The sequence below is a fragment of the Harmonia axyridis genome, chromosome 5 (assembly GCF_914767665.1).
Source record: "Harmonia axyridis chromosome 5, icHarAxyr1.1, whole genome shotgun sequence".
Classification (NCBI taxonomy): Eukaryota; Metazoa; Arthropoda; class Insecta; order Coleoptera; family Coccinellidae; genus Harmonia; species Harmonia axyridis.
The window spans coordinates 15,210,139-15,233,354 of NC_059505.1; the positions used below are offsets into that span (position 1 = coordinate 15,210,139).

Sequence of the window (23,216 nt, forward strand, 5' to 3'; positions counted from 1 at the left end):
AGTTAATATTCATGGTAAGTTCCGATTTCGAATTCTGCGTTTAAATTCGTTTATGGGTAAAATCCGACTAAGGTTTTCGTAAATATGACCTTTCTAATTTTGTTTTTTTGATTATCTCTGTTGCGTCAAGTGAATATCACGCAAACTTTACGGGCAGTTGAATATTCAGAGAGACGCAGGGCTAAGAAGATCCTTGGCGCCACATTAGCGCTACATTTGGTCATCCTGAAGTCGGATCTTAGGGCAAGGAACGAAGACGTGGACCATTCAAGTACCTGGATTACGCTTTGGTATGCAAAATCCAAAGCGACGCTTATCATCCCCAGGAAATCGGGGTACCATATTCAGTACGCTCGTAGCTGTTACCTTGTAAACACATAACTGTACAGCCAAATTCAATATATTAGTTAAGAAATCCGGTGTTCCATTATCCCAATTTGATAGAATTGTAGTTGATCGATTCAACAAAAAAAATCTCAAAGCTAGGGGTTGTTTCGAGATGAATGTCTACATAAATCTCAGAAACCGCAACATCACAAAAAAAGCATATTTACAGTGAGGACTGGATTTTTACAGTAAGAGCAGCCATTTGACAGCTGACGATTAAAACAAGGCTAGTTCAATCCACGAGAAAGCGAGCATGTCTTTTCGATGTTTGGTAACATGCCGTTCGCAGAATACTGACACTTCTCAGAAATGCAGTTCTGAATTATCTCGTTTTTCTTCATTATATTTCTGTACCTACGTCAAGAAAGTTCAATTTTTTGCAGTCAATCATCTCATTAAAAGTCTTAAAGTTTGTTCAAATTTTTCTTATTGAATCTCCAAAACCTACAAGTTTGAATAACAGCAAAAATTTCCTAGGATATACCATATTGAGACCACTCTTGGGTCAAATTCCGAAAAATATAGACATGTAAATGGTAAAGCAATCAATTCGGGCAACAAGCGTTCAGAAAAGAATAACATGTCAAATTGTAAAATTTGCAGTGATTTCTGATCTTGTTCGTTTTTATTCGATGGTTCATATTAATAAAATGAATGATCGAATAAAATGAAGAACCAACCCGTTATTAGTTTATTTATTCAAAATGAGATACAATCAGAAAATGTTCTCAAAAAAAACCATATATAAACTATTCATTCACAAATTGAAAGATATACAGCTCACAAATGCAGAAATAACGCCGAGTACTCAAAAAAGGCACAAAACTGCGAACACTTCATGTGTTTCATTCAGTACAAATTAACCTATAATGAAAAATAGCCCTGACGATTTTCTTAAAAGCAAACAGGTTAGTGATGAAAATATCAATCCTCCATAATGAAGGGTTTTCCAATTATTTTGTTTTATGTTTTATTTTGAGTGACCCGCTATCTGGGCTGCTAACACTTTTGAAGCTGTCATCTTCTGAAAATTTACAAGTAAAAATAGTGTCATTAACTAAAAATGGTTGATATACCTTCAACAACGCATTGAAATTTTGAAAAGTCAAAGTTCGTAAAACAAAAGCACTTTTGGGTAGTTGTGAATCGCCTCCTCGGCCAGTGAAACTGGTGGGAAAATTTGAGCTATTGTGACAAGTTAGTGATGAGAAAAATCGAAAATCTGTGTGTCGCTCAAAAACAACTGAGAATATTGCTGCAGTAGCGCGTACTGTTTACGAAAACCCAAGTTTGACGATTCCTCGTCGATCTTGATATTTATGGCCAGAATTAGAAGATATTGATGTGAACAACGTTCATTTTCAACAAGATGACAGTATTTGCCATAAAAGCTACGACACAATCGCAATTTTGCGAAAAAATGTTTCTTGCCGTGTTCAGAATTTGCCATCGAGAGGTTGTGATTTAACACCTTTAGTCTTTTTTTCTTTGGGGCCACTTGAACCATTGGCCATAGATCCTATATGACAATGCTTCATAACTTATTAAAAATAAGAAAAAAGTTATCGAGGACTTACAGCCGCAAATGTGCATATTATCCATGGAAAATTTCATTGAAAGGGTATGGAGCTGCAACAGCAGCGTAGCGGCTATTTGACTGATGTCGTTTTTCATCGTTAATTGCATATATTCCTCTTCATAATGAAATGAAAATCTATTGATTCATCTTAAAATATAATCTTATTTTTCTAAAATCAAAATGGAACGTCTTATTGGAAAACTTATATTCATTAACTATGTGTACATTCTGAACACCGGTGAATTCTTACCAGTTAAGTCTGTTGAATGAATTTTTAGGTAGCAATGCTCTTGAAGCTTGAAGCAACCTTTGATCTGTCTCTTGTTTGAATTAATTTTTGATTAGTAGATCTGATTTGTTTTTCTCTACGACTTCGTAGCAATACTCTACTGTGAGTTGTGTTAGAAGGAACAAGGTATGAAATAATTGTTGTTAATTTTCATTAAATTATAGTTATTCATTGCATTGAGAATCATCCAGATTGCATTATAGCATTATCTCCAAGATTTCTTCAGGATGGATCATATGTCCTCAATAAATGTAACAGAACTAAAGATTGTGAGTGTATAAGTGCTAGGAGAGAAAAATTTTTTTCTCAGAAATGATGTTTTCAACCATCGGCTGAAGATTCATTAATTGTGATAAAAATAAGAAAATTGATGTATTCTCGTCCGTCAGTTACAAACCGCCCCGGTTACATTAAGTTCAAATAAGTGTAATTATGAGAATAATGAACTTGCATCAGTTGAAAAGTCTTAACCCCATATGATATTTATTGCTGGTGACTATAATTTTCCACATGCTGTATGGACTAACGACCTACTTGTTGATTTTGGAGTTCTGTTGGAATGACGAGATAGGGTCAAGCTTTGGTTGATTCATTTGAGGTGTCCACACATGTGATTCAAGCAAAAAAACTCGACCTAACCATCATCGAAACGTTAAAAGTGCATGAAAAACTGATAATTTGCAACTAGAGACTTTTAATAGTTAGATCGTCGGCTCCAGGGTAGGCGCGAGCAATTTTGGCGCCAGAAACAAAAAAATTTTTGGCACACCTGCTGAAAAAGTATCAATAAACACACCCCCTCCATATAGCATTTATCAGTAACTAGTTTCGAATTCAGAATCGTAGGAATTTTCCAAATGTTGAATGTGTTTTTCGTCTTTGTGAAATACATTCCATCCCTCATTCAATTAGAGTAGAGGGCAATGCTGCTTATATTGGTTGGGTTGCCATGTGTTATTTATTGAACAGGCGGCTAGGTAAAGACGATTTGGAGATTTTTATTGCAGGTAATGTTGATAAACGCAGCAAAGCGGACCAAACTCATGTTGTTTTCAAAAATCAAGACTATAATCTTTCAGAAATATGAAAGGGCGGCCACAAACTTGGCAAAAATGCCGCCCCTCGAAAAGGAGCCTGTGACAGTCGCTTCGCTGTTGCACCCCTTACGCCGGCCCTGCTCGGCTCATGAGTAAGCACCTTTGGTTTTCTTTTAAATATTTAACTAGTTTCAAATCAGCTTATCCATCGTGTGTTATCGATATCTCGATTAACGCCACTGACATTCCATCTTGCAATCAATGATGTAAATTATGAGTTTTCCGATAATTCGTGTTCATCAGGTGTTGATTGGTATCGATGCTCTCGATGTGAACAAGGAATCTAGGCTGGGATGCCACTCATTTATTTACGATTGGTTGCATTAGCAATGGTTACCCCTCTCTTACCAGCATCACAGTGACTAGTCAATTGTTAATATTGGGAGGCTGATTTCGACAATTATAAATTCGAATTGATAAAAGGGTTGTCAAGTGATCACGTTTCATTTATAGCTATGTCGATAAAACTTCTGGAATCGATAGTTTACTGTTATAATCAACAAAAATATACAATTATATGAATACATTATGTCCATAAATCCATATAAAAGTTTCCCTTTATTTGAATGACAAATAGAAAGGCGAGTACTTGAACGATATCGAAATAAGTTCTTTCAATATGGATCCTCAAAAGCTTCGGTTTCTAAATAAGTAGTGTTGAAGTTTGAAGTTATCTGAAGCTTTTTTCTCATTAATTTTTCATTCTCCATCGAAACTCATTCATGCTTTTCGTCTGAAAAGTTTTTGTTTCCCTACAATCAACAAAAAAAAAATGTTGAAGAAATTTTGAAAGACATCAGAAAAATTATTGTTTTGTTTATATTCTCGTTCTGTGACATAAAGATTTGAATAACTAATAATCAACGAAAACTCAAGAAATCAGGGCCCCCGCAACCGCGCGTGCAACGCGTGCACCGCACGCGGGCGCCACTCTAAAGGGGCGCCAAAACCACTTATAGATCGAATAAAGAACCGAAAGAACTAAGGTTTTTGAAAAAGATTCTTTCAAATTTTTTAAACAATTTTTTTTTCCAACTTCTTTCTTGCAATTTATGCAAGTTTCCGAACGTCCAAATCGGTATGAAATAGCCTTTAGCTAGAGGAATTACTGAAACTCACTTTCTTCACCATCTGTAGGAAAAATACTACAAGTTACGGAGAATTTCTGAAACTACCAAAATCTGCTTGCTGCGCTATAACAGCGAGAGGCGGGTAATCCAAATAATGTATATTTTATTTCGCCAAGTTCAAGAGTCAAGAATTTAAATACTTTAATACCTAATTAAACATTGAAAAAATTTGTATTTCGTGTATAATTGTGTTTTGTTTAACCGTTTTTTGTTGTGATCGAATTAAATTTTATGAAATGGTAAGTACCTTTCCAAGGTTTTCCTGAAATACTTTTTGAATATGATAATGGGAACTTTCTTAAAACTGTCTGAGATGATTTCGTCTTTTGATCCTGTGATGGGAGAGCACATTAGTCGAGTGCAAAACTCACAAACAAATGACCCATTATTTAGGCTACCAGATACAAAAAGAAATCAAATTTAGATATTAAAATCAGGGAGGTCAAGAGTCTGATAATGAGGCAAATATGCGCGAATATAATAATAATAATAATAAAACAAACATATTGGTTTACAAAAACGCATACTCGATGCTAATCCTAGGGCATTTTTTGCGCCATGTGCTGCACACAGCTTAAATTTAACTGAAAATGATGCTGCTAAGGTTTCAAATGAAACATTGGACTTTTTTAATATGGTACAAGAACTTTATATATTTTTCTCTTCATCCACAAAAAGATTGGAATGTTTTAAAAAAGCATGATCCTCAGTTACATCTAAAACCCCTAAGTGATACTAAATGGTCAAGTAGAATTGATGTTAAAGTTTCATTTTATTCAAATATGTGATAGCCTTTTAGAAATAGCAGAAAATGATACTTTCAACATGGAAACTAGACATAAAGCAAGTTCTCTTTTATTAAATATTCAATCTTTTGAATTGATTTGATATTCAATCTTTTAAATTTATTTGTAGATAGTATAATAATTTGGTATGATGCTTCATTCCAGATTAATATTTCAAGCAAAATGATGCAAAGTGTAGCAATTGACATTAGAGTGTGCCAAAACTATTTGAAGAAGTTGATAATTTCAAAAATTATATAGATGATAATGTTTTCGAGGAAAAACTTGCTGCAGCTGGAAAACTAGTGGCTGCTCGTGAGAAAGAGCAATGTTTATGCCTTTATGAATAATTTATAGAAGAATAAATCTTGAGTTTTGAAACATCTATAGTTTCATAACAAAATCAGAACATAATGCGCTTTTAGGCGAATGCTAAAATGAAATAATGAAAAATTTAAAAAATGTATTATGTAACAACTGACAGCATAAGGTTCTTAAGGCAATGATAGTTGCTGATAGATTTTTAACCATTCTACAATAAATTCTCAACAAAACCTAAAAAAAAATTTGCCGATTACCCAGCAGCGCTTTTCTCCACCTCCCCCCTTTAAGGGGCGCCAAAATATGTTCGGCACGCGGGCGTTGATGACCCTTGCGGGGGCCCTGCAAGAAATAATCATGACAAGAAGTGTCGATTAAAACGGAAATAGATTCAACAATTAAGCAACATAACTGCAGCGATTGTTGGAAATGTCCTCCAACCCCATAAAAATACTTATTTTCAGATAGATATCACAAGAAGTTTCGAGAAAAATACTGGACAACAGTATTTAGGATATTCCGTGAAATATACAAGGTGTTTCCTTATGGAATCATATCAATATTTATGGGTGTGATTTTTAGGCCCATTTTAAGAAAAAAGATTCATATGAACATATGTTCTAAACGTCTCACTTTTTGAGATACAGGGTGCAGGTAAAGTTTTCATCAATGAATAATTTATTATTAATATCTACAATACCACTTCAGATATCTCAATGAAATTTATCATACATATACTATGAATGAAGGGTCATTTTTTAATGTACCTATCACTTTTTTTTATTTCCACCAGTAGCATTCGTACGTAATTTGACATGTCTATTTTGGCAGACATTGATGGTAAGCCACAGATTTATCCTGAAATTAAAATTATTTTGAAAATTCCCAATCATTTCTTACCAAAGTACATCAGTTGACTTTTTTCAATCTGATGCACGGTTTTCGCTTAAAAAATTAAAACCGTTTCTCTGCATGATCTTTAATACATACATATGACAATATCACCATGCAGAGACATACATAGATTTCATATTTTTTTTAGATGAAACCCGTCGGACTAAAAAAATTCAAGAGATCAAATTTGCCCATAATTGAATATAGATTTCAATTTTTTTTAATTTTTGAAAACTTAACCACTCTGTATCTCAAAGGGTAAGACGTTTAGGACATATGTTCATATGAAGTTTTTTATTAAAATGGTCCCAAAAATCACCGCCATAAATATTGACATTCAATTAGGGAACACCCTGTATATAATCTGAAGTAGGTGCATCAAGAATGAATGAAGGGGAATGAAAGTGAATATATAATATGTGTGAGACGCTTCAGGTGATCTACAAGTGTGCTGAACTTAAAATTTTTTTATTATTCATTTGTGGATTCATAAAACAATATCAGATAAATGTTTGTCTTTACTCTTTACTTTTTATCAAAATTGTACGCGAGTCAACCGTGTCCGTAACCTACACTATTCAACAGGATATCCTAAAATTCGACGTAGCCGTTTCTACGACGGAGTGTCACCTCGAAATCCAGTACGTTTGTTTACATCGTGAATTTGCTTAAACTTTTGGCCTCGCTTCTTTTCAAGTGAAAATAAGTGTTCATATTAAGTGAAAAATGGTAAGAAAGGTTTTTGTTTTATGTTTGAGGTTAATATTGGAGGCTATCAATACCTATATTAAAACATTCGGAAATCTTCGTTTCAAGTTGTCGCTGAGGAAAATAAAGATTATTATTATTAAATTTCTACTATGCCTACCTATTTGTGCAATGCGTGCTCATAATAGCAATTATAAATCCACTAGTGATAATGTGTCGGTCTTGTTATTTCAAAGAACCCTATGTGAAGCCAAAAACACATCGGGATGATAATTTCAAAATCAATGATTTCTTCTATTATGAAAATTTACTCAATTTCAAATCACTATGAGTTCTCGGAACGGAAATTTTCAAGTGAAAAGAGGTAACAGATGAAAATGTCTCGGTAAGTAAGTGATAATCTTTCAACAAAACTTAATACGCGTTTCAATAAAAGGTCTATAACAATTTTTTATAGATTGTTACCAATTTTCCAATACAATTATCACTGCCTAATATGAAATGAATTTTGTTGAAGTTAATAGATAGATCTAGTTGAAAAGATTTATTTATGAAATATTCTGAAGGTTCTTTTGATTTTTATCACGACGAATGCTTCTATACTAGTAACCTCCAAATACTGTTATTGTAATTTCGCAAATTACTGATTTTCACTCTTTAATATGCAGAATATTTTATTTCATTTATCTGAATGTTTGGGATGAAAACAGAAATGAAATAGTTTGAAATCAAATGAACAATTTCAAAGAAACAAGATTGGTTAAATATTAAAGGCTACTTATCGATTAGCAAATATTTTGTTATCTAGCCTAGATAATAGTCCCTCATCTTTTGTTGAGATAAGAGAACACTATTTCATTCGAAAAATTTTCGGTTTACCGAAATTTCTATCGATCAATCAGCTCCTCAATTTTACTTTATATGGTTCAACTGAAAACACACTGGAATTGATGATTTAATTTCGGCTTCACAAAAACTGTTATACTTTTTAAAGTATGTACATTGAAAAAAATGACTTTTGTACACCGATATAATTGTGATGACTGATAGATACGTTGCCTACATTGTTGTCTTTAATCGAAATGTTTGTTATTTGTGAAATTTGAAACAAATATTAGAATGTTTATGGGAAATTGCTATTGCTTTGATTTTTTCACGCTTCTGTAATTTCTGATAATGAGCAGAACAAAATATTAAATACCTCGCTGAGAAAAATCTATTTCTCCTCGCGATTATTATCCCCTCTGATCTCCGTCTGCTATTTCCCAAGCCCCTTTCCATGTAAACCATTATTCACCATAGAACAAATAAAAAAACAAATCACTTTTCTTTACACTTTCCACACACGACAATTACGTATAACGTACTCCGCAAACCACGAATTGATAACTTTCAAAATCGCAGATAAGATCCGGATTAATTCAACCTTCTGAATTATCGATAAATTAATTGATGAACACAGTGTATTTTTAGTTCCAATCAAAATTCATTGTACGGTCTGGACGAGATGTCAGTTAACGATGTTGGGGATTTCTCATCAGCGAAGTTTTGAGTTTCGAAAGTAACTGCGACGGTAAGCCGTTCGACCTAATAACAACTGCAGAAAATATCTACATATCTATCCGTCATACAAGCAAGGTTCACGGGAAGTTTGAAGATTATCTTGCTTCGTCAGTAGGTACCAATAATATTTATATCTCGTTACTTTCTTTGATCCGAATTTAATTCATTGATCGATAGCAGCAACTTAAAAAAACTTTTTCTGAATCATGTGGATGGAATGAAAAGATGAGAAATTCGAGTAGAGCACTGACTTGGCATTACGAGCTTTTAAGCTTTCGTCATTTATACGTCATTGAAGAACGAAGAACTGTATATAGGTATTGTATATGATCTGCGATTTATCATGACGTCATTGTTGTCAGTTAGTTTATCTAGATAAGAGGATTTCATGATTGATTTCAACATAACGAATCAATATATACAGGGTGGTCCAGATTTTAGTTCAATAACTTTGGTGTTGGATAGAATGACTTTTTCATAAAAAAGTTTATATATAAACATATATCCTAACATGCTTCATTTTCGAGATACTGTGTGTTAAAGTTGGCAAAATATTAGTTTTTCGCCTAAAACTCTAGTATTTATTATTACATTCATTGTTTGAATTTTTAGGTATTGAAGTCTTGATAATGTTCTGTTTCGAATTAGGTCGGTGTCTCCTGCAAAAATTATTCAATGGCGTAGAAACAGGGATGCGATGACCCATTTCCTATTGAAAATCAAGGACGCGGTTTTTTCGAGAAAATTATTCTATTTCTGAAATCAACAGTTTTACGGAAGAAATTGTCGATTTTTTTCTATAGAATGTACCGTTTTTGAAATAATCGAGTACAAAGAAAAAACTATTCACAGAAATCTAAAAAAATAAATTTTTCAAATTTTCACATAATTGATAGATGAAAGTACAAAAATTGGCGTAGTTTATTATAACGCTCTCAGATGGCATTCAATTCAACATTTCAGGAAAAACATTTATCAGACACTCAAAAACTAAAAACTATCCACAAAAATTGTTTAAAATGTGAGCCCATTTGATACAACACACATCTCGCACCGACGCAAAATAGAACGATTTAAATTTGCTGAATGAAGAACCATAATCTATTTTTGTAGTAAATGTCAGCTTTGTACCCGATTAGGTATAATTTACAAAAAATTCTAAAGAGACCTTTTTTTAGTGAAACCCTGTTGATTTCAGAAATGAAATCATTTTTTATAAAAAAAAAGAGAGTGGCGTAGAATTTCAATAGAAAGGCACTTACCTTATTCGAAACATTATTAATTATAATAAAAAGTTGTTGCATCTGACACCAAAGTTATTGAATTGAAATCTGAACCACCCTGATGTAAATGAATGAACTGAATTTCAATTAAGTCAGAGCAATGGTTGTGAAAAAAAGATTTTTTTTCGATGTTTTATTTGAATTTTCAATCGTTTCAGTAGTGCGATCAACTTTGAACTCACTTCTCACCTTGAAATGCTTATTGCAGATCCACATCTGAATTTCAACTAGATCGGATGTGTTGTTACTGAAATATCAGTCTTTTTTTCCATACTCTGCCCGAATTTTCTATGATTCCAATAATATGAACAGCAATAAATTTCATTCAAATCTTTGTATGAAATTTCATACAAAATTCATTATTTTAGTCTGCAAGAAAAATATCGTTCGAATCTGTTACTTAAATATTTTACTGAATATTCACATTGCCGGTAACATATACAGAGAGGGCCATTGAAAACGAAACAGCGGCTCTGTAAGTCGGCAGAACCGAGTTATATAAAAACGCTCGGACACGTCAACAACATTTTCGAGGGGGACATCGTTCGCGATGAAATTCACCCGAAATACATTCCATCCCTCGGAGCTGTGACCGCCACCCCTAAATTTTTAAATGGCACCATATGGCAAGTGATACCTCATTTGAAAGGTAGTTTCCTTCTTAATATCAAACAACAAAAATAAATCAATTCTATCGATTCGTTTTCGAGATATAGGAACTTGAATTTGGAAAATAACTTTTTATTCACTCAATCAATAAAAATAAGATCTAACATTGCAACTGTTTAAAGATAATTATCATTGTCAAGGAATTAAATGATCTAACTGTTTACCACCCATTTCCATACAATAGTACAAGTTCTGTTCAAAATGAGATCTCACATTTCGTAGCATTTCCGGCGTTATTCGACGGCATTCTTCAATAATTCTACGTCGTAAATCTTCCAGAGATTCTGGTTCGGTTGCATAGATTTTGTTTTTCAAGTGACCCCACAGAAAAAAGTCGAGTGGGGTTAAATCTGGAGATCTGGCTGGCCACCCTATAGCGCCTCTTCTTCCAATCCAACTTCCAGGAAACATTCTATCTAAAAACTTGTTGAAATTTCAAGTGCTCTTCGTGGTAACGATTGAGTGAATAAAAAATTATTTCCCAACTTCAAGTTCCTATATCTCGAAAACGAATCGATAGAATTAATTTATTTTTGTTGTTTGATATTAAGAAGGAAACTACCTTTCAAATGAGGCATCACTTGCCATATGGTGCCATTTAAAAATTTAGGGGTGGCGGTCACAGCTCCGAGGGATGGAATGTATTTCGGGTGAATTTCATCGCGAACGATGTCCCCCTCGAAAATGTTGTTGACGTGTCCGAGCGTTTTTATATAACTCGGTTCTGCCGACTTACAGAGCCGCTGTTTCGTTTTCAATGGCCCTCTCTGTACATATAATATTTGATTATTTCCTCGATCCAAATTCGACATCTCTTAGACATTACTATTCCTTCTTAACTTCGGATCAAGTATTGAGAATTACCTATAACTCAAAAACCATCTGCTTTCAAAATAGTATATTCTAAAACAAGTTGCAACTACGTCGCTCGTTTTCGAACGCAAGAGTGTTCGAATTGCCTTCTGCAACGAGTATTAGACGATATTTTCTCTATTTCAGTCAAGTATTGTGGAATATTGAAGGAATACAATGAAAAATTCAAATTATATATCCTAGTGACTTTTGTATTTTATCTTATCAGTTGGTGTGACTGTTACAAAAATTGACAGATTACGGAATTTCAATATGAATCGTAAGTTTCGAATTTTAAAATAATTTATAATTACGCATTAAATTCGTGAATTATGTCTGACGAAATCGATTCAACACCACTTGAATAAAAAAAAATTGCGAATAATGTTGGAAATTATTTCACTATATCCAAATTATATTGACAATTATTGACGTTTATTGAAATTTGATAGGATTGGACGTCAGTAGAGTCTGTAGAGACAACCACAAAAAGAAAAATATAACTGAAAACGATGCTGTAATGAGTTCATTACAGCATTGTTTTTAGAACTGTAATGAACTCATTACGATACTGAAATAGAGAATAGTTATTCATAATACAAGTGCAGAAGGCATTGATATTCTTCCACGAGTTCAAAATTGAAAATAGTTATTCATAATACAAGTGCAGAAGGCATTGATATTCTTCCACGAGTTCAAAATTCAAAAACGAGCCACGAAGTGGCGAGTTTTTGAATGAACGAGTGGTAGAATGAGCCTTCTGTACGAGTATTATACATTATTTTCTCTAATTCATTGCATTTTTATTGAAATTAATGAAATATCTCCATGAATATCATTTAGTGATTTTTGCATTGAAAAATGTTGGTTGGCAGAACTGCTTTCTTCAAGGCAAATTGATGAATTGACAGATAAAGCCGTGACTGAAAGTTCGGAGTACCAACATATAATAATAAAATATAACCATGAAAACTGTGCGTGTCTGATATATTCTCGCACGATTTTGTTCTACAAGATGTGGAAGAATGAACGGAATAACCACAGAATTCGAGAAAATATTTTTAACTTGTATTTTACCAATAGACGTTAATATAGCATAAATTGATTTTCAGACTTCATATTCAGGTAATGGTGAAAGCTCTGGACTTAGGACTTAGATTATTCTTTATTCTTCGCAATCCAAATAATCAAAATACAAAGGGAGTTTGTAATAACCATGCGTTTTTGAATTGAAAATATCATTCTCAAATATTCGAAAATCATGAAAAAAAATAATTGAATCTCAATAACTTAAACCAAAGAGAATATTGAAGAAATCAAAATGGAGGGATTTCCAATAATGTGTTTTATTCTGATATCGAAAAGAACGAGTATAGTTCATAAGAAATCAATGGATGGTTAATTTATTGTTTAAAAAGGAAGGCATGCTATTAACGATGGAAAACGATATCAGCCAAATGACACCATATTCTTTTAATAGAATTTTCCAAGTTCAATTTGCACATGCATGTCCTCGATAACTCACTAAAATCATCTTTAAGGTCTTGGATCGATTGTGGAACATTGGCATAGATCTTATCTTTCACGTGTCTCCAAAGGAAAGTTTATAAGTGTTAAATCACAAGATATCGGAGGCCAATAGTGAACATTTCTTCGAGAAGTAACACGGACATGAAATTTTTCTTGCAAAATTGCTATTCTTTAGTTGCTTATACTTATGTCTTGTTGAGAATAAACGTCATCAACATCAATATCTTACAATTCCTGCCATGAAATATCATTATTATTATTATTTGAACTGGGGTCGTTGTGGTTCGGTAAGCCTTCCGGGAACTGCGACCATGTAGATCTTTTGTTCTCTACCCTACTCATTCATGGAAACCCAAGGAGGTCGTCAACGACGTTAATAAAACTGACAACATCCTTAGGGGCCTTGGCCGTTACCTCTCTGGTATCCAGAACCGGCTTACCCATATGAATGGTTCTTAGGCCAACTAGCTCTGGACACTTGCATACCATGTGTTCGGCTATTTCTGCTTCCGTTCCACAGAGCCTGCAGATCTCATCTGCTGACTTTCCCATGCGGTACAAATGATGTTTGTACCGACAGTGCTCCGTCAGCAGTCCCACCATCACCCGAATTAATCATTAATCATATAGCTCGGTTGCGCAATCCATTTACCGTTGCACCAGCCTCATTTCCGAATGAGTAAGGTCCAATCACACCACCAGCACAAAAACCGTACCAAACAGTGATACTTTAAGAATGAAGAGGCTTTTCAACAATCATTCTTGGATTTTCCGAGCACCAAATGCAACAACTGAGCTTACTGAAGATGATTTTTGATCGTATTCACTCATCAAATATCAAAAGATGATAGCTTCAAAAGTGATTCGCACAGATAGGGAGCTATTTAAAATGAAACCTATTATTGAAAAACCGTTCAATAGCCTCCAAAAATATTTCGATTCTATAGCGTAGAAAACCTTAGATAGAATTCGAAGCCAATGAAGATGCAGAAAATACCCAACTTTTGATTTTACTGGAACTAGGTAGGCTTTAGATCATGACTGAATACCGTAAGTCATGAAGACATTTCTTTCATTTCTTTCAGCTACCAAACAGAAAAATGTCATCAACGTGCATAACTAATATCGAACAATATTGTACTTCAAAATACTTCAAAAGTCTTCTTCTTCATCGTAAGTTAGGACTAATCCTGTGTTTTCATCAATGGTTTTCTAGCTGCTGCTAGGATGACGAAGACCAGCTTTCATACCACCTTGTAGGTGGTCGTCCTGATGGTCGGGATGTATTTGGTTTTTCTTCCTTTGCGATCTTTGCCAAGCGGTCATCCGACATTCTGTCCACATGGTCTCTCCATGCTCTTCGCCGTTTTCTTGCCCATCTCACCACATCCTGGATGTCACATATATATCTCTAATTTCTTCGTTTCTTTTGGGGTCAAGTAATGTGTATCCCGCTATAGATCTCAGCGCTCGCATCTCAGTTGTTCTTAGAAGACGCTTAGTTACGGTGTTCTCTGCTCTGGTCTCTATCGCGTATGTCATCACCGATCTCACACAGGTCTTTATATTCTGACTTTGCTCCTGGTGCTCATATATTTATTCCGCCAGAATACATCTCGCAAGTACCCCGATATTAATGATGCCTTCGTTGTTTGAGCTTTCATTTCGTTCTTCAAATTCCTATTACTTGTTATATTCGCGCCTAGATATTTGAACGACATCACTTGTTCTACACTATGATCGTATATCGCGAGTTTACATCTTCTTGGTTCTTTAGATACTGTAAAAGATTTTGTTTTCTCCACAGATATTTGCATGTTGAAAGCTTCGGCTATTTGTTGGAACTTATACAGGAGCCTTTGTAAGATATCTTCGTCTTCTGATATGATCACTGCGTCATCGGCATAACATACGATTTTTATTTCTTTGTTTTCTTTTTCTTTGTTACTTCAAAAGTAACAGAAGAAATTCTATCAATGGATGGTAACACTACGCTTCTTCGTCCTTCGCTTCTAAAATCAGACCGCTAAACTTCTAATTCGAAGGAGCTGAAATTTAATAGAATTATTTATACCAACAGAATACCAAATTCCATCGAAATCGAACAAGTGAATCACAACAATTGAAAACCAGGAAATTCCACGTAATGCGTAACGGGCCGTATCCGGACCCAATAGCAATACCAAATTTCATACTATAGGGTGTCTTTTTAGAGGTATACAACTTTAAGTTGGCATTACTGTTCAAGATGGCGACCGATTTGACAGCTGTTGAGCGATTTATTCTCAGTTTGGTTTGGCAATTCATCATGAATAGACTCACGCCTGAACAACGCTTGTAAATAGTGCAATTGTATTTCGAAAATAATGGTTCTGTGCGGAATACGTATCGCGCACTACGTCCATTTTATCGTCGACAAAATCGTCCATCAGAGCAGTTAATTCGATTAACCATAGAACGTTTTCGTACCTCGTTTACTCTTATTGATAACTCGCATCCCCAGAGAAGCCGTACAGTGCGTACAGAAGAAGCTATTGCTGCTGTAGAGCGTAGCATTGAGGAAGGCCCGAATGAGTCTATCCGCCATCGAGCACAGGAATTGGATCTGTGTCCATCCACTTTATGGAAGATTTTGCGGAAGGATCTTGGTTTGCGTGCTTACAAAATCCAACTCGTGCAAGAATTGAAGCTAAACGATCATCAAGTAAGGCGTAGATTCGTCGAATGGGCCCAAAATGAGATTGCCGTTGTTCCCGATTTCCATAAGCGAATTTTGTTTAGCGATGGAGCGCACTTCTGGTTGAATGTCCACAAACAAAACTGCCGCATTTGGAGTGAAGCTAATCCTCGAGTGTATGCCAATACACCGTTACATCCAGAAAAACTGACAGTTTGGTGCGCTTTATGGGCTGGTAGAATCATTGGTCCGTACTTCTTCAAAAACGATGATGGCCAGAACGTTACAGTCAATGGTGATCGGTATAGAGCCATGATTACTAACTTTTTCATTCCTGAATTGAACAACCATGATGTTCAGGAGCTGTGGTTCCAACAAGACGGCGCAACATGTCACACAGCTCGTGCCACAATTGATTTATTGAAAGACACGTTTGGTGACCGCCTAATTTCACGTTTTGGACCTGTGAATTGGCCTCCAAGATCTTGTGATTTAACACCGCTAGACTACTTTCTGTGGGGCTATGTAAAGTCATTGGTCTATGCGGATAAGCAACAAACCCTTGACCATTTGGAAGACAACATTCGCCGTGTTATTGCCGATATACGGCCACAAATGTTGGAAAAATTAATCGAAAATTGGACGTCCAGATTGGACTACATCCGAGCCAGCCGTGGCGGTCATATGCCAGAAATCATATTTGAAATGTAATGCCACAAGATTATCTTGCGGATAAATAAAATTCATGTCAATCGAATAATCCATCGTTCTGTTATTGCAATTTAAAGTTCTATAGCTCTAAAAAAAAAACACCCTTTATATTGAATATCATCAAAACCGGATACGAACAACGCGAAATATATAAATAACAAAACTTCCGCGTTTGCTAATTCACAACGTGTTTCCTGAATTCGTGAAAGCTGAAACTATTTTGAAATTTTTGATATACATAACAAATTTCATCAAAATATAAAGGGCGGAACGAGACATATGGAAAATAGCGTAGATTTCAAATTTTCTCAATCGAGTCGTGTTCAACAAGCAAAGAAAAGAACAACGGACTACCCTCAATAAAAAGTGCTAATCATAGACACGTGTTTCGGGCTTCCGGCCTGGTGAAAAAGTGTTAGGATAAACAACACTTGGAGGAAAACAACAAACAAAAGAAGTCAACAGCAGGATACTCCCATTTGTGTTTTCCGTAGTCGGACCCAATGGGTTTTCGGGCAAAAACCAACTTCAACACGTAGGGAGCTGTAGCTACCTGCGTGGCATCCGAGTCCATTAGAAACAAAATGTAAATAATAACGAGTTTTATTAGAAAAACAAGGAAGAGAATAACGTCATTATTCTCATTGTTTTTTGAATAATCCCCTTGTTATCCTTTACACATGTTTGTCTACGTGTTGAAGTTGGTTGTTGTCCGAAAACCCATTGGGTCTGCCTACGGAAATCACAAATGGATGGCTGACTCCTGTTGACCTGTTGTTGACCACTTTTTCATCGTACTGATGAGGGTCAAAAGCCCAAACACGTGTCTACGGTTAGCTCTTATCCTTGAGGGATGTCCGTTATTATTTTCTTTGTGTTTTGGATAATCCCCTCGTTATCCTTTACACACGTTTTCAACAAGTTTCGTCAAAATTGGACGAACAGAACGGGAGATATGGAAATATCTACAATTTCACATTTGCGCATGCTTAACGAATAAGCCCGATCTGAACCAGCCATATAAAGCCTAACCATAATATACACATGTTATTCCATTTACATCGGATGAGAATCGAAGAAGGTAAGACTTTAACAAGAGTTTGCCGATATACAGACGGCAAACCGACAGACTAAATAAAAGTTTTTCAGAATGTTTTGAAATGCATTTTGCGAGCGAATAAAAGGAAATAAAAAAAAACTGTTTCCATCCGGAAAGTGACCATAAAGCTTCCTTTAACTTCGGTAGTCTCGGAAACAAAAGAATATAATGGAGGTTGACACAATACTGTATTGGGGAGAACTATACCAATCGATAAAATGGAAAAATATGTTGTTCAAAATAGAGCTTGTCATGAATACGATTTTTTCATTCATTCAACTGGTAGAAATATAAACAGCGGTCTAAATTTCATGACATTCTTCAGGTCAAGTTGGAAATTCAGTGTCTTTTCTTGTATGCAGATCATTGACCCTAATTCATGTTCGGATGGTTTTTCATAGACAATGATAAATGATAAATTTTTTAAATTTTACTGAAGATACTGAAAATAGTTTTTCAACTAATGGGGCATAATTGAATATTTATATGTATACCACTGAATATATCCACTGAAATGACTCTTCTGGAAAAGTATGCATCAAAAAATTTTTCAAATGACAGTTGTTGAGTCTTTAGAGAGTTATTGCATTCAGATATTCAATATGACCTTGGAGTTTGTTTTCCAGGAAATTCCAAGGTCAAGTCAATTTTTTTATTAGGCGATATACGGTTTCCTTTGCAGAATCTCATTTGACATGCCCCTTTCATATTTGCCATAAAATGAATAGTTATGGGGATATGAAGTGTATTATGCTTAAAATGATAATGATGATGATCTTTTACATACAACCTACTGAGCATCTTTGAAGAAATGAGTATTCATGAAGAGACAAATAACAAATCAAAAATGAATTTTTCAATTTAATTCGAATAGTTGCTTGAAATCTATTGAAATGTCGAAACTCGAAAATGAACTGAAAATGAACACAAAAATGATTTGATCGAGCAAATTACCACGATAAAAGTTTTATGAATGCCATCATGAATGTTCAAAAGTTCCCTCATCATTAGAAATGCGTAGTTTTTTCGTCTATTCGAAGCTTCAGACAGTTCAGACGTAATAGGGAAAATTAATGAAGAAAAAAATAATACTCAAGAAAATTGTTTGAACTTACGCACAATTTAAAATTCATAATTATGTATGTACCATGCATCTTTTTGCACTGGTTACCCCTTAAAAATTCAGCATGCGTTGAGTTTTTGTTATCGCATCGTAGAACTCATGGGTGCAGTTGGAAAAAATGGAGAAAACAAACTAGTTTGTATTTTTAATATATTCATACGGAATACAAAAACAAATGATTTTATGAGAAATAACTTGGAACATTTTATTATTACCATCTTGAGCATGAAATACTCCACATCTTCAGAAAAATTAATTCAATGGAAATCAGAAAGGAGGCTTTTTCAAGAAGATTAGTAATGTGCAATGAAAAATGTATATATTGTATTAAAAAATCTACTTGACCTCAAAATGACCTTGACATCAAACTCCAAGGTCAAATTTAATGTATCTTCCTAAAGACTAAGAAACATTCATTCGAAACACTTTTTGATCCAGACTGTTTCCAATGCGTTATTTCGGTGGACCTTTCAAAATGAGTCACCATATTCATGGAATTAGAATAATTTTGAATGTTTCTTCACAGATTAGTTCGATATTTTCATTTTATGTTGTTCATAGTGAGTTTTTGAAAGAGAGGAATTTTTGTCTTTCTGCTACATATTCTTCATTCGAAATATTACTAATAACATGGAGAATGCTAATATATCTAACCTAATCAGGAAATTCAATTTCAACTGGTTACAACTTTATGGATCATCGATGTACATCTCACTTTTTAGATTTGTAATCCAATTGATCTCTAGCTAGTCTAGCATATGAAAAAGTGCTCAAGTTAATCCAATTAGTCTAATGAGGAATAATAAAATAATTTTCGATGGTTCCATAAAGAAGAAGAATTGAAAAAACATTCATCACTCAAAACTCAAACACACCTTCCAGTAGTTCTTCTTCTGTCGTTCGATAGGGGAAACCTTCTAATGTACCTCCTTATCTGCGAGGATCTCGAAGACGACCTCCTGAACTTCCCTACACCCTCAGAATTTTTCCTGGCCCCATCAGAACTCAAAGCAGTACTTGTTGCCGAAGCGAAGGATTTGTCACTGGAATCTTCTTCGTGTTCCGGAATCGCTTCCGAGTCTCTTCGCGAACTTAGATCCGAAGACCATAAGCTCGTAACACTAGCTCTAGAATCTATAGACCTTTGTCCCACTATATCGAATCTACGAGACGATGTAGAAAACGAAGAGATACTAGTTACCGACGGTCTAGATTCACTTCCAACATCTACAGAACTATCTCTGGAAAATGCGGAATACCTACTTCTACTTTCGTTAGAAATTCGCGTGAAAGAGCTCATTTCATTGAGAAACTCTCGATCTGGCGAAGAAGCAGCAGAGTTTTCCTCTTCCTCTTCTGTTCTGCTCCTATCTATTTCCGGTGATGGTGTTGGTGCAGAAGGTTCAGGGGAAGGAGTTGGTGGTGCTTCGGGGTTAGGAGGGGAAGGGGTTAGGTTGGCCATTTGATTTCTCAAACCACGAATAAGGGACCATAAGAAATAGAGGATTGTGAGCATTATTTAGTCTAGTCTTCGAGAATGTTTGTGGTCATCATTTTTTTTAATATTTCACTTAATTTGAATCACAATCAAACGTTCCTTCACTAATTGGTCTAATAGTTTTCATTTTATGTAGTTGACTAAGCTATTGAAGTTTTCTTACTTATCAACTTGTTTCGTTCAAATAACAAAAGGCTGCTTATGTATGTCGTCTTATTGCTTAATTTTTTGAGTATAATGGTATTCATTTCTCTAGAGCTTTTAAAATTTAAAAGTTTTTTTAAGAATCCTCACTCCTATAAAAAATTCAATATGATCGAAAAATTGCATATAAAATCACTCTATTAATTTCACAGAAAATTTAGGCCTTGTTGGAATTTAGTTTTTATTCATTGATCCCTTCTTCTGAAATCTGCATGATTGAAATTTAATGACAGTAATAAAGGCATTCAAGTTTGAAAATCATCCTTTTATTTACTTTGAAATGATTCGATTTTGATATATTGAAAGTAATAGACGTGTATTGATGAACAAAAAATACATCGTCTATAGATACATTCACAGGAACGCTTCTCAATATGTTTAGTAGTATGGAGCATCACAATGTTATCCATTCAAGAATAGCTCGACTCAAGATCGATCATTCTGTGAGTTGTTGGAGTAAAATATGTTACATTCTCGGTAGGAACGTCATAGTTTCCAAATAATGACTACAAATAATGGAAGGATTTTATGATGTATCGGTTACTGTGAACTAGATGTCACTAAATGCCGAATTGAAGAATCACATATTTTTGAATCGAGTGCACACTTCAGATTTGGACCACTCGTCGTATTATGCACTACCGGTAAGTTCACATTTCATCTGTTCCTTGACACTATGACGCAGCGTGGATTCCCCTCAATATCTTGGGAAGCTCATGGCAAGAGTCAATCATTTATTTGCGGTTAAATTCACGTTGGAAATAACTGGCAAGAAAGGAACCTGCGCAAGAAAAGATGAACCGGCGTTTCCCACTGCTGCCACTATCAGTTCATCAGTTCATGTAATTGATAATTGCTGCGTTTGTTTCAACACGATTTTTATCGTTGTCAAAGAAAATGGAACACTGAGGGGAGCTCGGTAGTATTGAACACGTAGCGGATGTAAAACTAGCATGCTGTGATTGTGGATTCAGCGGCCATGACTGCAGGTGGCGCAAGCGCAACGTGAGCGGTGAAATAGAAAGCCCCTCGATTTTACTGAATATAATTTTCTTGTCGCAGGAGGGAATTATCAGGTCCGGGAGAAACTCCGGGAAATTGTGCAATTTGTACCTCTGGGGCTATTCAATACGTCCAATTTACATTTCCTGGACGATTTCGTTCGCCTCTAGATGGGATAGGAATTTAATAAATTATTCATCCCTCTCGACTGAACGTTTTCTCCAGTTTGCCAATGTGGAAGCAATGTTCCGAAAAATAACGATCTAAATATAATAATCTCCGACGCGTTGATTGTCAAGGTTACGAAATTTTAGGCACAAATAATGATAGGCAATCAATGGTTTATAATTTTTGGAATATATAGATTCAAATCCTTTCTCTTATTATCTTTAATAGTAGCCTTGGCTAGATTTCGCCCCTAAAATTGCCAAATATAGACTCCATTAAGCAATTTGTCATAGGAATTTGGACAGGAATAAATAATCAGTTATGATTTTGCCAACGTTTCGGAACGTCTTGTTCCTTTTTCAAGGCTGAAAATAAAACATTTATTAACCATACATAGAAACATTAAAAACTTGATTTCATACCTCATCATACAATTAATAAAATAAATATTTAAAATAGTTAGTCAAAATGATGAATAATCAAACGGTTTCGACGTATGTCAGTCAATAGATTAAAAACAAAAATCGGAACTGCATATGTTCCGGCGCGATATATCAATGACACATATTTTCAAATTTAGCCTCGGCTTATTCAACTATTCGAACCAGCAAACACACAGCTCAAAAATAAAAACAAACACGAACACAAGAGGCGAACATCAATCTGGCGACAAACACGAAATTGCTATCCATTAGGTACCGTTATCCTGGGTATCATGTAGTCATAAACAGTACTCAAGTTATTTGTATCCTCTCTATAATTTACACTTTTGTTTCTCCTTATGTATATCATTTCACTTAAAAGACGTCTAAAGTAATGTTGTTCTCTATCTAGGATAGTTACATTTTCGAAGTTGAATCTGTGTCCCTCTCTATGTGTATGCTGTGTGAGGGCAGTTTTGTTCTCGGCTTCTAAATGTTTTCCATCATTTTTGTGTTGTCTAACCCTATCTTTTAAGTATTAATTAAGTAATTTAATTTTTAAATCATGGACGTGAATAGTACAGAAGAGACTCCATTATTATTATAATTATTATTATTCATCTCTAGACTTTGATAAGTTTAATGGGTACCGTATATGATATACCAGCAAAATGTTCTAAATTGCAGTTTTATTTATGAATATAGAATGAACTCAGTTATATCAATTCCGCTTACTTTCATCGTTGATTTAGAAAACGCATATAACAGGCCAATTGAAAAACCGCCGGTCTACCATAGTAGAACACATTTTTTTTGGCAAAATGCGATTTTATTATTCAACATATAGTTGCCTTCGAGGGCAATACAGCAATTATAGCGATCTTTCAACTTTTCGATACTATTTTTGTAGTTCGATTTGTCTGTCGCTTCAAAATAGGCCTCAATTTCGGCGATTTCTTCTTCATTTGCGCTAAATGTATTTCCAGCAAGTATTGTTTTGAGACTGAGAAAAGGAAAAAGTCGCTGGGGGCCAGATCTGGCGAATACGGTGGATGCATAAGCAATTCGAAGCCCAATTCTTACAATTTTGCCATTGTTTTCATTGATTTGTGACACGGCGCATTGTCTTGATGATGATGATTGATGAAACAGCACCTTTTTTTCCTCTAATGGGGTCGTTTTTTAACGATTTGATCCTTCAAACGATCCATTACCGCTATATAAT

The 23,216-nt window shown here is 34.8% G+C and overlaps 1 protein-coding gene across 14 annotated transcripts in view; it reads right to left on the reverse strand.

Moving 5' to 3' along the window:
- Positions 1 to 23,216, reverse strand: part of LOC123680582 (cAMP-specific 3',5'-cyclic phosphodiesterase) — a 447,060-nt gene that overhangs the window by 206,055 nt on the left and 217,789 nt on the right. For 2 of the 14 annotated variants that reach the window (XM_045618552.1, XM_045618550.1), the window contains exon 1: positions 19,573 to 20,174. The exons of 10 other annotated variants lie outside the window; for them this stretch is intronic. In XM_045618552.1, the coding sequence (XP_045474508.1) occupies positions 19,573 to 20,159 (587 nt within the window). In that variant the 5' untranslated portion in view covers positions 20,160 to 20,174. Of the gene's footprint in view, positions 1 to 8,391; positions 8,717 to 19,572; positions 20,175 to 23,216 lie in introns of those variants that run through there. 2 more of the 14 variants (XM_045618555.1, XM_045618558.1) reach the window with 2 other exon arrangements.